This window comes from Cajanus cajan, chromosome 2, assembly GCF_000230855.2.
Source record: "Cajanus cajan strain Asha chromosome 2, NIPB_CcT2T_4, whole genome shotgun sequence".
Taxonomy (NCBI): domain Eukaryota; kingdom Viridiplantae; phylum Streptophyta; class Magnoliopsida; order Fabales; family Fabaceae; genus Cajanus; species Cajanus cajan.
The window spans coordinates 81,430,327-81,444,101 of NC_138518.1; the positions used below are offsets into that span (position 1 = coordinate 81,430,327).

Genomic DNA, 13,775 nt, shown 5'->3' on the forward strand with positions numbered 1-13,775 from the left:
TTCATCTTCGATAATGAAGGTTTTATTATTTTATAGTATAATAATAAGTTAAAGATATAAAACTTTTGAAATTAATGAGAAAATTGTGAAAGTAAGATATTTGTATCAAGACACAATTTTAGTATTTATTAATTGGACGGTGTGAAAAAAATATTTATTAATTTGATATCGATATGATGTGTCGAAATTAAAATTATATAATAAATTTAAACTAAGATCGATTAAAGTTGAGTTACATGCTCAAAATTTAATTTGAAATTAATTATATTAAAGAAATACTATTTGAAAATAATAAAAATATAGAAACAAGTAAAATAAGATACTTAATAAAATGAATAAAACAAAAAGTTACTTAAAAATATATCAATTAAAGAATAAATGTAATTTAAATTAAAAAATATAATTGAGTTAATACTCCTAATTTTTTATAGATAAAATAATTTTGACTATTATTAACACAAATAAATTAAATAAATTTTTGGAAAGACAAAACTCACTTGATAAATAATTATTTTTGATATATCTTAAAATTTCATAGTTTTGTGCATGATTAAAATAGACATGAATTCTAAAAGATCTCTAAAGCAAGCAAAAATGGTGAAAACCACCTACCCAAGCAACTGGAATTCAAAGGGTATAAATGGAATAAGAAGTAAGTAGGAAGGAGAAAATGGTAAAAAGACCATCCTGGCTGCATAACAAAAACACCTTAAACCTCTCGCTCCACTTTCCTAACACCCTAACTCTTACCACTCTTTCTTTCTTCCTTCTTCTTTCTATTCTTCCTCCGTTTTCTACGCTCTGCACAAGTAAGCTCAATCTCCGTCTCATTTCCGAACCACTAACTGAATTCTCATCAACCATGCAATAAAACAAGATCTAACCAATTCGCAGTAATAAACCATTTCGTTTCTCTTTTTTTTTTTTTTCTTGTGCATTTTTCGAGGTTAGTTCCAGAATGGCATCGCGAGCGATTCTGAGAAGGAGAAGGAGTTTTGTTCAACAATACGTGAATAACGGTTTCTCCGCTCCGACTCCGAGTAACCGCTCTCTGCAACGTGCGATAGCTACGACTTCTCCTCCGTCTCCATGCAAGCACGGAACGACGCCGTTCGGAGACGACTCCTTCGATCGTTATGGATTCGGACAACGCGTTCGCAGATTCGGGAGCTTCGTTCCTCGGGACGGCTTTTCGGGATTGAATGCGCCGATAGGTGTGCGGTGGCTGTCGCAGATGTCGTCGGCGGCGAAGAAGCATGAGCCGGAGGATATTGACGAGACTGTGGCGAAGAAGCGGAAAGAAGCGTCGCCCGAGGAGTGCGATCAAGCCGTTGAAGGCTTGAGCACTGCGAAGGCCAAGGCCATGGCGAAACGGGCGCAGGAGTCGCAGAAAGAGGTGCAGAGTGTTTTGAGGAAAGTGTGGACTGCGTTTTTGGGAATCGGTCCAGCGTTGAGAGCCGTGGCTTCTATGAGTAGGTCCGCAGTTACGGTTCCGAAAATCATGCGAAATTGCATTTACTTTTGAGAGTTGCATTTGATTTTAGATTGAAGATACGTTTGTGTTTCGAGAGTAGAAATTGCATTAGGCTTTTGAAATTGTTTTGTTGTGTCTACGGTTGCAGATTTAAATATAATGAAATGTTTGCTCGTTAGAGGTTGGTGATTTGGCGTGTAGGTTTGCTAATAGTTGCATTTACTGTTGAGAATTGTATTTGATTTTATATTTTAGATTGAAGTTACGGCTGTGTTTTGCGTATATAAATTGCAGCTGAGGCTTTTGAAATTATAGTTTTGTGGCTGTAATTGCTGTTGCAGATTGAAATATGAAACAGTGACAGGTTTGTTCGTTAAGGATTGATGATTACTGATTTCACATTTAGGTTTGCTAATTGTTGCATTGACTGTTGATAATTGTATTTGATTTTAAATTGAGGTTACTATTGTGTTTCAAGTATAGATATTGCAGCTGAGGCTTTTGAATTTGTTAGATTGAAATTTGAAACTGTGAAAGTGATTTGGTGTTTTGGTTTGCTAATTGTTGCTGCTGCAGGGAGGACTGGGCAAAAAAACTGGTTCACTGGAAAGGGGAATTTGTGTCGACATTGCAGCATTATTGGTTGGGTTCGAAGCTGCTGTGGGCTGATGTGAGGATCAGTTCCAGGTTGTTGTTGAAGCTTGCGGGTGGGAAGAGTCTCTCCAGAAGGGAGAGGCAGCAACTGACACGGACTACTGCTGACATCTTTAGGCTAGTTCCTTTTGCAGTATTTGTTATTGTTCCCTTTATGGAATTCCTCCTGCCTGTGTTTCTGAAGTTATTCCCTAACATGTTGCCATCAACATTTCAAGACAAGATGAAAGAACAGGTAAATGCCATGAATTTTTGGGTGTTTGCTGTTATCTTTGCTAGCTCAAAATAAACTGTATAAAAATCTTTTGTTCCATTTCATCTAGGAGTTGCCTTCTCTAAAATGAGTGTGGATAAAATATGTAATTTTAGTTGATGATGAGAAAATCAACAGTTTATATTTTAACATATCCTTGATTTGTTATGCATGTGCACATATTAATAACCATTGATTTTCTTGTTAATGGCTGAGATCACTCACATTACTTTCTAAAGTGGGTTGCTCACTTTACAGGAGCTGGATCCTTCCATCTAATACCAAGGGAAATACATTTTTATTACTAAGCCACTGTAAGGTCTGTCCTAGCCCAATGTAAAGAACAGCTCCTGGGATTAATATCATTATATCGGAATGTCCACTTTTTTCCTAGGGTATGTTTGGGAATTAGGTTTTGGAGGGGAAGGGAGAGGAGGACAATATTTTATTTTATTTTTCTAATTAAGAGATATATATAATTTTTAAAGATAAACAAAAGATTAATATATTAAGTTGATGCTAATCTGTCATTTTATTTCTTTTATTATAAAAAAACAAATTAGAGAATAATTTTTGAAATAAAAAAGTTGTTCTTCCTTTCCTTCTCTACCAAACCAAACTTCCAAAATACCCTAATAATCAGTTCCTTTGGTCACAAATTGAACATAAACTAGTGCTAATAATACATTGTGTTTTCTAGCAGCCTCCGGTATCAAATACTGATGATCCTGATTAGAAACCATTTTTGTGTATCTGTATTTGGAATGCGCGTTACTTTTTTATTCAGTTAGCATGAACGTGTGGGATTTGAGTGTCCATTGTAGGGTGTTTGGGTGACTCAGTTGCTCAATGTGTAGGAAGCATTGAAAAGGAGACTCAAGGCAAGGATAGAGTATGCACGGTTCCTTCAGGATACTGTCAAAGAAATGGCAAAAGAAGTTCAGAACTCCCGTAGTGGAGAATTAAAGAAAACAGCTGAAGATCTTGATGAATTTTTAAACTTGGTTAATAATTTAATTCAAAGAATTGTTTATCAATTTTGCTTTCCAAATTTTTTTTCCTTAGTTAGTCATTTGTATGCTTTATTTTTTTTCTGCAGATTAGAAGAGGTGCAAGTGTATCTAATGAGGAAATTTTGGGCTTTGCTAAGTTGTTTAATGATGAACTTACTCTTGATAATATAAGCAGGTTGGTCTCTTAACCCTGCTTGACTTCAATGTGCTGTTTTTCTCAGTTGTGAGATGGTATCATGACTTCTATTGTGTCTTTACTGCTCTTAGGCCACGGTTAGTCAATATGTGCAAGTACATGGGAATCAGCCCTTTCGGCACTGATGCATACTTACGATATATGCTAAGAAAACGTTTACAGAGGTAAGATTCATTTTATCATAAATGTTTTTGTAACCTTTTTTCTTTTCTAATTGTAATTGCAAGTTTAGGTTTTATCTAGATGAATTGTAATACAATTTGGAAAGTAAAAGAAAATCCTCTGCAAAAAGATACCTTGTTATTAGAAAAGATTACCTCTCCTTACGATGTCATTAGGTGTAAAAACAAGATAACAATAATCTTATGCAAATTACAATATTCAAATATAATTACAAAAGGATCAAATACTATAAGACCATTCCTATATCTTGTAGCTACAGCAACATCCAAAGCCTTATCTTGATAGACAGGGTTGACTTCATGAATTAAACAATTTCATCGGGCTCAATCAAAGATCAAATTCCCGATAAATCCATTGATGCTGCATTTGGTGCCCAAAATTGGGATTGGAATTGGACATGCTAATTTATATTTTATGTTTGGGTTGGAGTTGAATGCTCTTTTAACTTTTGAAACTGCATATCATCATGCATGATTAAATTATTACAAGAATAGTTTCTTTCTATTTATTTAAGGTTGAATGATCTGGGGAGGAATTTTATTTAAGAAAAGAAAAAATTGAAGAGGAATTCTTTTCTTTCCTCATCTTTTTGGTCTGAACACTTTAGAAGACATCTATTGCATTCGTCTTCTGGCGTTATTACTATTACTAATTAGCATCATTAGTTACAAAAACTCACCAAAGTAGTTTTCTTGTTCATCACCTTTTAAGATTCTATACTTAAATTTACCATTTAATTTGACGAACCTCGTAATTCTGTTACTTCCAAATGTCCTCTTTTGTCAGGATTAAGGAAGATGATAAATTGATTCAAGCAGAAGGTGTGGATTCTCTTTCAGAAGCCGAACTACGGGAAGATTGTAGAGAGCGAGGCATGCTTGGGTTATTTTCTGTTGAAGAAATGCGCCAACAGGTTGTGTTGGGAACAATTCATGATTATTTGTGTTCTGTTTGAGTTTTGGATCTTGACTGGGATATTGAAACCTTAGTTTTCTTGAATATCAAATGTTACTTTGGTATTTCTATTCTAAAATTTGTCAACCTGCCTGTACAGCTTCGAGATTGGCTGGATTTATCTCTGAATCACTCTGTGCCATCATCTCTTTTGATACTTTCAAGGTAATTCTGGCAAGGTTTCCTCCTTCAGTGGGGCCAAGTAGAAAGTTAAAGAAAGAACCTGCTGAATATGCATTTTGAAATCTCACTTGGTATCCTTTATAGGTCATTTACAGTGTCTGGGAAATTGAAACCAGAAGAAGCTGTACAGGCTACACTTTCTTCTCTCCCCGATGAGGTTGTAGATACTATACAGGTTACATCTCTACCCTCCGAGGATTCTGTTTCAGAGAGAAGGAGGAAATTGGAGTTCCTTGAAATGCAGGAAGAACTTATTAAGGTAAAATATGGAATTGCATTGCTCTTGATACTTATACTGATAGAAGGTCTCTTTGTTGCGTTACATTAGGATGGCATTGATAAAGTTATTCTGTTTGATGGTGTTTGATATTTGCTCTACTTCATATGAGAAGAATCTACTGAAACATACTAAATGAACAGTGACACAAGAATTATTTCATTATTTTGTTTGACAGGATTCATTTGGAGTCTGATTAGTAAGTTCAAGGAATAAATGTGTTAGGGTCGTTGATATGCTGAGTTTGCCATAATGTTCATTTTGTAGGTTTAAATAACTATTGATGAAAATTAAGTAGCTTTCTTGAACCAATATTCCATGTTACAAACAAGTGTGATATGTAACAGTATTATAAATCAAATGCAGGAGGAGGAAGAAAAAAAAGAGGTGGAGCAAGCAAGGAAGGAGAGTAGTTCTAGTCAAGAGGATAAGGCCCTGAATGAGATGAACATTTCAACAGCAAAAGAAGCTCACCAGCTTGCTAGAGACAGAGCAGTGGAAAACAAAGAGCAACTGTGTGAAATCAGTCGTGCATTAGCTGTTTTAGCATCTGCATCGGTGAGAATTTTTTAATTGCTTTTGATTTTTTATGGCATGTACTGTTTAACGTGTAAGCAGTTTAATGTGTGCTTATGTCTTTTACTCTGGTGGCAGTCTGTAAGTACAGAGCGTGAAGACTTTCTTAGGCTGGTTAATAAAGAGGTATATTTGAACTTACAAAATTCATTTGCTTTTGCATCTTCAATAGATTTTGGGTAAAGTTTTCATGCACTATATATAATGTTATTTGAAATTTGTTATGCATGCCACACACATTTTTCCACTTTTTTTATCCTTCACTATTTTTCCTTTTGGACAAATATATTTAGTCTTCGAGTTTTGATCAATAAAACCTACGGGGTCTTTAACACAATTTCATGTTTGATATTAATATTGTTATTATTAATACTGCTATAATATGTTTCCTCTCTATGTAATCTGACAATCATTCTACAAACACTTCATTTGAATCATTTCTGACATTGTTAAGAAGCATTTTTACCCAGTAATCTGATTGTGGAGCACGTGCCACATGCCCTGTAATATGCATCGTCTGTGTATGAAAATTGTGACACTGTAAAATGATCCCCCATCCTCTGTGTGTTCTTGCATGCATATTTAATCTGTTTGCCATCCTTGTCATTGGCTGTTTTGCATGTGTCCAGATAGAACTCTATAACAGTATGGTAGAGAAAGAGGGTTCAAATGGTGAAAAAGATGCCTATAAGGCATATAAAGCTGCCCGAGAGGAACATGAACATGCCACTGAGTCGGGTGAAGAAGGGGATAAGGTGTCATCAGCACTCATCGAGAGAGTAAGAACCATATCATTTTATTTAGTCTTGGGGAAAAGCTAGAAACTAATTTTACATTTTTGAATTTGTAATTATTTGTAATTTGAAAATATGTCAGGTTGATGCTATGCTTCAAAATCTTGAGAAGGAAATAGATGATGTGGATGCCAAAATTGGTGACCGTTGGAGGCTGCTGGACAGGTTTGCACTAGCTCTTCAACATTGGTCTTTAATTTATTTATTTGGCGTGTGGGGGTGGAGGTGGGTGGGTCCCAAAGGAGATCTATGGTCTGGTGTTGGGAGGGAGAGGTCTGCTATAGTTTAGGCAAAGTGGCCTGGCTGAAATGGATCCTGTGGTCAAGCAGTTCTTAAAGGGACTCGGTGCCTTTTTAGCAAAGGCTTTTTGATATTGCATTTTTTTATTGGTCATGCTTGTCCTAACCTTATCATATCTCTTTAAAGTGTAGTATGTAGTTTCCTATCGCATTTGCACAATATCAGTTTAGTTAAAGTTGAACTATGATAGCCACTTCGTGCTTGAATTTGCTACTTCAAGTTTACTGAATAGGAATCGTTTGACTTAATTGCTATTGCTCACATTTGGTTATTGGTGGAATTCTCGGTATATTCTGTCAATAATTTGATGTCATAGTATGTTCTCTTTTGTAATTGAGTTCTTACTAAAGGAGAGCGATGGATAGATTGAGGAACATAATGTAATTACTGTTTGAAGCAAGTTATTGTAATTATGTGAGAGGGGGCCTTTCTGGGGCCAGAACCTGAAATTATAGCAAGAATAAACATCTTATTGCGTACACAACCTCGGTAAAATGAGCACAGAAAGAATTCAATGATTGACCATAAAAGATAACAAGCTTATCTTTCTTCTGCATCATTTATTTACATAACTGCTACGTGAGGCTGTTTTAAATTTCCATCAAGGTTTTTAATGATTGATAAATTTCACTGGTGGCACTATTTTGTTGTGCTTTATAAACTATGAAGGATTTGTGTTGTATTACAATTTAAGTTCACAAGTACCAGAGAAAGATGTGAATATATTTTCATTTTATAGTGATTATAAGGTGCACACATTTGAATGGCAGAGGTATAATACTCTGAACTCATGTTCCAAGTTGTAAGCTTATCAATCAACTCCAAATGGGAGGAATACATTTGCACGTTTGTTTTAAAAGTTAAAACTTGTTTTGGATGTCAATGGGTGATAAATTTGATCGGTCATGTGCATGATATATTCTTGTTTTCCATTTATACAAGTCAAGTACTTTATTGGGACAATATATGTTTGTAATGACTTCTGTTTATATATTAAAACTTGAAGTTATTTTTGGCCTTTGCAGAGATTATGATGGGAAAGTAACTCCTGAGGAGGTAGCCTCTGCTGCAATGTACTTAAAGGATACATTGGGCAAGGAGGGTATACAAGAACTCATTAGCAATCTTTCCAAAGATAGAGGTCTGTCATTTCTCTCTCACACAAATTTAATATTTTCTTTAATCTTATCATTCTGGATTTTGTTTGCTCTGTTGTGCATTTAAAAATAGTTTTGTTCTTCTGTAATAAATTGCAGTGAAATTTTCATGGAATTTCACCTGTATAGCAATATAATATAAGTGAACAGTATCTCAGACAGATCAACCAAAATTATTCCTCTATGAAGTTTAGCGGGATGGTTAGAACATTGAAGTATAATTTTTAGTGGGTTATCAAAATTACTTTTAAAATGACTGCTTTTGGGAGGTTTCTTATTCTAAATCAGTATTTTACCACTTCATTCAAATCTCGTGTTACCTTTTTTTTTTCTTTCTCCAGTATGTGCCTTTACAAGTTGGTATCCATCAGTCATAAGTTTGAACAATTTCTAGGACTGTTGAAATTTCCATATCCTATATACTTTAAGGAACGTAAACAACAAAAAAATCCATTTACTGGTAGCAAATTATATATGTTTTCCCTCCATTTCTTTTGGGGTTGCAAAGTTGGACCGAGAAATAAACCATTTTTGGTGTAAAAATTGTTTTGATATGATGGGACACTGAAGCCTGACAATTCTCATTGCTCCCTCCCCTTCGGCGTGGGATGTGAGGGAGGGGAGAATCTTAGTCGAATACTCTGGAAACTTGCAATGTTTCTGAGTAATATATTCCGGGACTAAATTTATCAAACTTACCTATTATTTATGAAGATTAGTTCATGAATACTACTGATATCATGTTTTATTGCTACAGATGGGAAAATATTTGTTGAGGACATTGTTAGGTTGGGCAGTTGGAGGGAAGATAGTAATTCACCTGAAGATGGGAGCGGGGAGAGGGTATGATCCGTCATTTGACTTCCAGATACATTCGAATTCCAGTTATTGATTTTGTATTCAACTAATAAGTAGTAGTTCAATTGTAGCAGTCAGATGAAAATCAAGTGTGTGCAAGCTCTGTAAATTTATGACAGCTGAGCACACAAATATACTTTATATTTACACATGATACGCCTTGTTGGCTATTGGGATGCATCATTGCTGTACTAAAATTTAAATTAATTCCGTGAAATATAAGTGAATACAAAATATTATTTTGATAACTTGTTAAAGAAATAATTAAAGAATTGCATTTAATATAACAATCTTCACACGTGCTTTTCTCAATGTCCTTGTTGGTCTCTCCTTTTATAGGATTAAAAATTATGTTAACTATCTTCACACGTGCTTTGTTACTTTATATTTTTTTTTGACAATCTTTTTTAAATTGGTTCCGTCTTTTTTTCATCTATTATATCAATATTATATATATATATATATATATATATATATATATATATATATATATATGGTGAGATATTCATTTATTTTAAAATAAAGTTCATCTAGATTTATTCTGTTTAATAATTTATATTTTATATTAAGTTTTAATAATCTAATTATTAAATTAAAAAATTTTAATGTATAAATAGTTTGTAAATTTTGAAAAAATCTGGAGACCATTTGATCCTTATTATTTCAAATCAATACATAAAATATTTTTATGATTATTCATCAATTTGAATTAATAAAATGAAGTATTAAATAATTTTAATTTTTTTTAAAAAAATTGTAGACTTTCTATGTATTAAAAACTTTAGTTTTAACAGTTGAATTGTTGAAATTTGATATAAAATATGAGTTATTAAACGGAGTAAGTTTAAGTAAATAGATATATCTCTCTCTATATATATATATATATATATATATATATATATATATATATATAAAGAGAGTTATGATAACATTGGTGTAACTTTTAATAAATATTATATTGTTCAATAATTTTATATTCAATGTAAATTTTATAAATTTAACTGTTAGATTAAAAGTTAATATCACTTTATATGTTTATATCAAATTTTGTTACATATTTTCTTAAAAGTCTTTTCTGTATTAGTATTTTTTTAACCCAAGCCGTTATTTGGGCATAATAAAGGGGAAAACATACAACTAACAATTAGAAGGAATAAATTGAAATGTAATGATCTAACGCTCATACTATAGTCAACAAACAAAAAATATATTAGATATAATTTTTAGAAGTCATTATAAAATGGATTAACTATACATGACAATTTGCTATTTTTAATTTTGATGCATTAGAAAAATAAAGCGATATTACGTACAACGAGGGAAACGAACCCCTAGGGTATCAGCAAGAAGATAGTTCTGAAGCCCTGTAGGAGGGTATGACAATTTGCTATTGGATGCGAGTATAATTAAATTCCTTCACAATACACAGACTAATTACTTAATCTGGAATGCAATCTAGTACAGCTACATGTTGTTATCAAGCGATAACCATGTAAGTTTCATTTAATAATAATGTATTGAGTAGAATGTTAAAAGAACGTGTTATTAGGTTTTTCTTGTGTATAATTCAGTCTCATGTTTCCATCAAGTTCAAATTCAGAGCATAGAAAGAGAAGATATATAATATCACACACTATGATATAAATATATAATGTCGTCTAGAAAGACAGGAGGAAAATAAATTATCACACAAGTCAATTCCAAAGACTCAACTGTTTAGGATCTTTTCAGATTATTTATAAATTCATTGATGTTGTTGTCTGTAGTGCCACCCTGACTCACTGCTTCTATTGCCAATTTCTTCCATTTCTTAGCATTAATCCTCATTTCTCTTCCAAGGTCCTTTTCCATCACTACCCTGATGGAATTCTCAATCTCTTCTCTTGTTACAATCCCATTCTCCTTTACCCTGACTCTTATTCCCACTTTCCACACATCCTCAACAAATTTTGCATTTGTGGGCTGATCAGTCCACTGTGGTAGTGCAACCATGGGCACCCCCAAGCACAATGCTTCAATTGTTGAATTCCATCCACAGTGTGTGAAAAAGCAACCAACACCCTTGTTTGATAGCACTTCCAATTGGGTGATCCAATTAACTATCAGACCCCTTCCACATGCATCAATTTCCTTCCCCAACTCTTTTGGGAGATTCTTTTTCTGCAGATCAGGGATCACCCACAAGAAGTTGAAACCAGTTCCCATTAGGCCCCATGCTATCTCCTCCATCTCCTGTGAGCTTAAGCACACCATGCTGCCAAATGATACGTATATAACTGACCCTGCAGGCTTTTCTTGGAGCCAACTAATGGCTGATGAGTCTAATTGAAAAAGATTCAAAACATTGTCTGTGTCATTTGGGACTGCCTTGTCCAAGTGGAAGGATGGAACTGTTGGCCCAATTGTCAATAATGGACATACCTTCGACATGGAATCCACCACCTATTACATCATTAATATGGAAAATGATGAGATAATAGCTTGTTCAACCAAAACACAGTCACATTTCTTTGTGCTTCATGTTTACTAGTCAACGGCATTAACATGCATATTACCAGTAATTTAGTCATTTTGGTGAACAGAAATGATACTTGTTCAACAAATTTTACAACTACGAGATATTGAGAAGTTTGAAATGTGACAAATCATGTAATGAAAATAGATAAACACAAAAAATGTTGTATAAATTGCTGCTAGATTTGTTGTATATATATCATGCCCCTTCGTATATACGGATGAAATTATGGTTTTCACCAACTCTACAGCCCTTCAATATTTTTACATGGCTCATTATACCTTTTAAACATCATGTTATGACATTTTTCGCTACACAATCCTAGTCATGAGAATTATTTATAAAATGAATCATAAATTGCTACATTTAACATATTCTTCGAAAAGGAGTTTAAATAATATGCAAGTTTGATAAGAATTGTTAAAGTAATCATTTGGTCACTACAATTGTCCTCTATTAAAAATGCGTAAAAGTTGAGTTTTGGTCTCTATTGCTAAGACAACAAACAATTTCTAAGAAAGTAAAACTCTTACAAAATTTTTTGAGCAAATGATTAAAAGTTATATTTTTTCGTATAAGGATTAAAACTTAAAAATGAGAAAAACTATAGGAACCAAATGAATAGTTATTTTTTTATATATGAAAATGATACACATTATTTCAAAATCCACAATTAAAAACTAATTTATATTTGGAAGATCTGATTTTTACTAATTAAATATTATTTTAATATTGACAAAATGGATCTTGGAAGCCAGGTTGACCTGGGACACCAAGAACAAATGAATAGTTTAACTAGCAAGAAATATACCTGATCCTCCAGGTGGTAGAAGGAATTGACAAGAACAATATCTGCTTTGTGGATGTTAGAAAATTGATTCATGACCAAGTGAAAGTAAGCTGGATAGAAGCCAGGATCATAAACAAAGGCTGGTGTGTCATTTAGATCAAGCAAAGGAAGCCCTGGAATAGAGATAGGTAGTGATGAAATGGGAACCTTCAAAAGTCCATGGTAGACATAGTAATATATGTAATTGACTGCACACATTTGAGTGAAAAAAGAAGCTCCTAGTAACCCAAATTCTTTGGCAACATCCAATACCCATACCAAAAAGGAGTCATAAACCACACAATCTATAGGGTGATCAGAAGAATTGTGTTTTTGGATGAGTTCCCTCAAGCTGTTGGAGCCTACTTCTTGCATGCGAGACAAATAAGTTGATATGCTATCAGCTTGAGCAAAGCCACCTTGGTCATAGCCATCTGATATGAAATCAAGTTGAACAGGGCCAAGTAAGGAGGAAGATTGAAGATGCATGGACTTGGAAATGAAAGTGGTTGTGACCATTGTGACTCTCACTCCTTTGCTGCTCAAGCGCTTGCTGAATTGGAGCATTGGGTTTATGTGGCCCTGGCTTGGGTATGGAATCATTAACACATGCCTACATCCACTCTCTCTCTCTTCCATCTCTGATTGATTTCTGTAGCTTCACAAAAGCTACGCAACAAAATTAGCGATGGAGGTGATGATCATAAATAGCTCCACTACTTTACATCCTAATACATTTTTATTATTTTTCCTCTTTCAATGGATAAGACACCACCACACATTCATACTAAGAAGTAAAGAGTATTATGAGCTTGAGTTTTGACTTAATATTACCTCTCGCTTTAGCGGGACCAATGTTAATTTTAATCACAGAATTAATGGTAGCCACTAAATAGTTGGATATTTATCTATACTATAATAGGAAACTCACGTGCTGATGCAACCATCAACCAACCATTCATCTTACACCTAAAACAATTCCAAACTTGATGGGACGGAATTCTTTTGTCAAAACACTAGATTTCATCGTACACAAATGCAAATACAAGTATACTTAATATTACCTGAGACTTGTTTATTTACACTTTCACCTCGATACTTTTTTTTTTTACAAGTTACATGCTTAAGTTAAGTGGGGTATGCAACTATGGATAAGATTAAGAAACACTTTGAATCTTCTTTTATCCTACTGTATTATTTTTCATTATCAAATGTTTGTATTTGAAAATAATTACATGATGACAAAACTATTAATGATAAACATTTTTCATTTCTATTTAACAACATACAAATAGGTCTATGATTGTTATTCGAATATTCTTCTCTTATGTGAAGATTAACTTTATACTTTTAATGTGCATCTAATAATTTCCCTTGTATTATTCGTATTAAATGAATGATATATTATCCAGTAAGTAACTGAATATTAAGTAGAAATATATTTTTTATCTTAAAAATTTAAATATTATCTCTTTATCTCTTTGTATATACCATTTTTCATATTTATTTCAATACTTTGTAACCTCTTATCTCTTTCAATATATATATTTTTATATTTA

General features: G+C 33.3%; 2 protein-coding genes across 3 annotated transcripts; one reads left to right on the plus strand and one right to left on the minus strand.

The window, feature by feature from the left end:
- Positions 1-662: 662 nt before the first annotated feature.
- LOC109796621 (uncharacterized) lies at positions 663-9,120 on the plus strand. 2 transcript variants are annotated; one of them, XM_020356332.3, is made up of 15 exons: positions 663-809; positions 952-1,476; positions 2,051-2,363; positions 3,239-3,385; positions 3,481-3,569; positions 3,662-3,754; positions 4,560-4,686; positions 4,828-4,892; positions 4,995-5,169; positions 5,554-5,745; positions 5,842-5,889; positions 6,393-6,542; positions 6,640-6,722; positions 7,883-7,998; positions 8,772-9,120. In XM_020356332.3, exons 2-15 carry the CDS (start codon positions 959-961, stop codon positions 8,861-8,863), a joined length of 2,208 nt encoding a protein of 735 aa, XP_020211921.1. In that variant the 5' UTR covers positions 663-809; positions 952-958; the 3' UTR covers positions 8,864-9,120. The 2 variants fall into 2 exon arrangements, with proteins under 2 accessions (XP_020211921.1, XP_020211930.1); XM_020356341.3 differs by having other exon boundaries at positions 730-809; positions 947-1,476.
- Positions 9,121-10,467: 1,347 nt separating this feature from the next.
- Positions 10,468-13,014, minus strand: LOC109791238 (flavonol 7-O-beta-glucosyltransferase UGT74F1). Its single transcript, XM_020350819.3, has 2 exons — positions 12,199-13,014; positions 10,468-11,314 (listed from the first exon to the last, which is right to left on the minus strand). Exons 1-2 carry the CDS (start codon positions 12,853-12,855, stop codon positions 10,589-10,591), a joined length of 1,383 nt encoding a protein of 460 aa, XP_020206408.1. The 5' UTR covers positions 12,856-13,014; the 3' UTR covers positions 10,468-10,588.
- Positions 13,015-13,775: the final 761 nt, after the last annotated feature.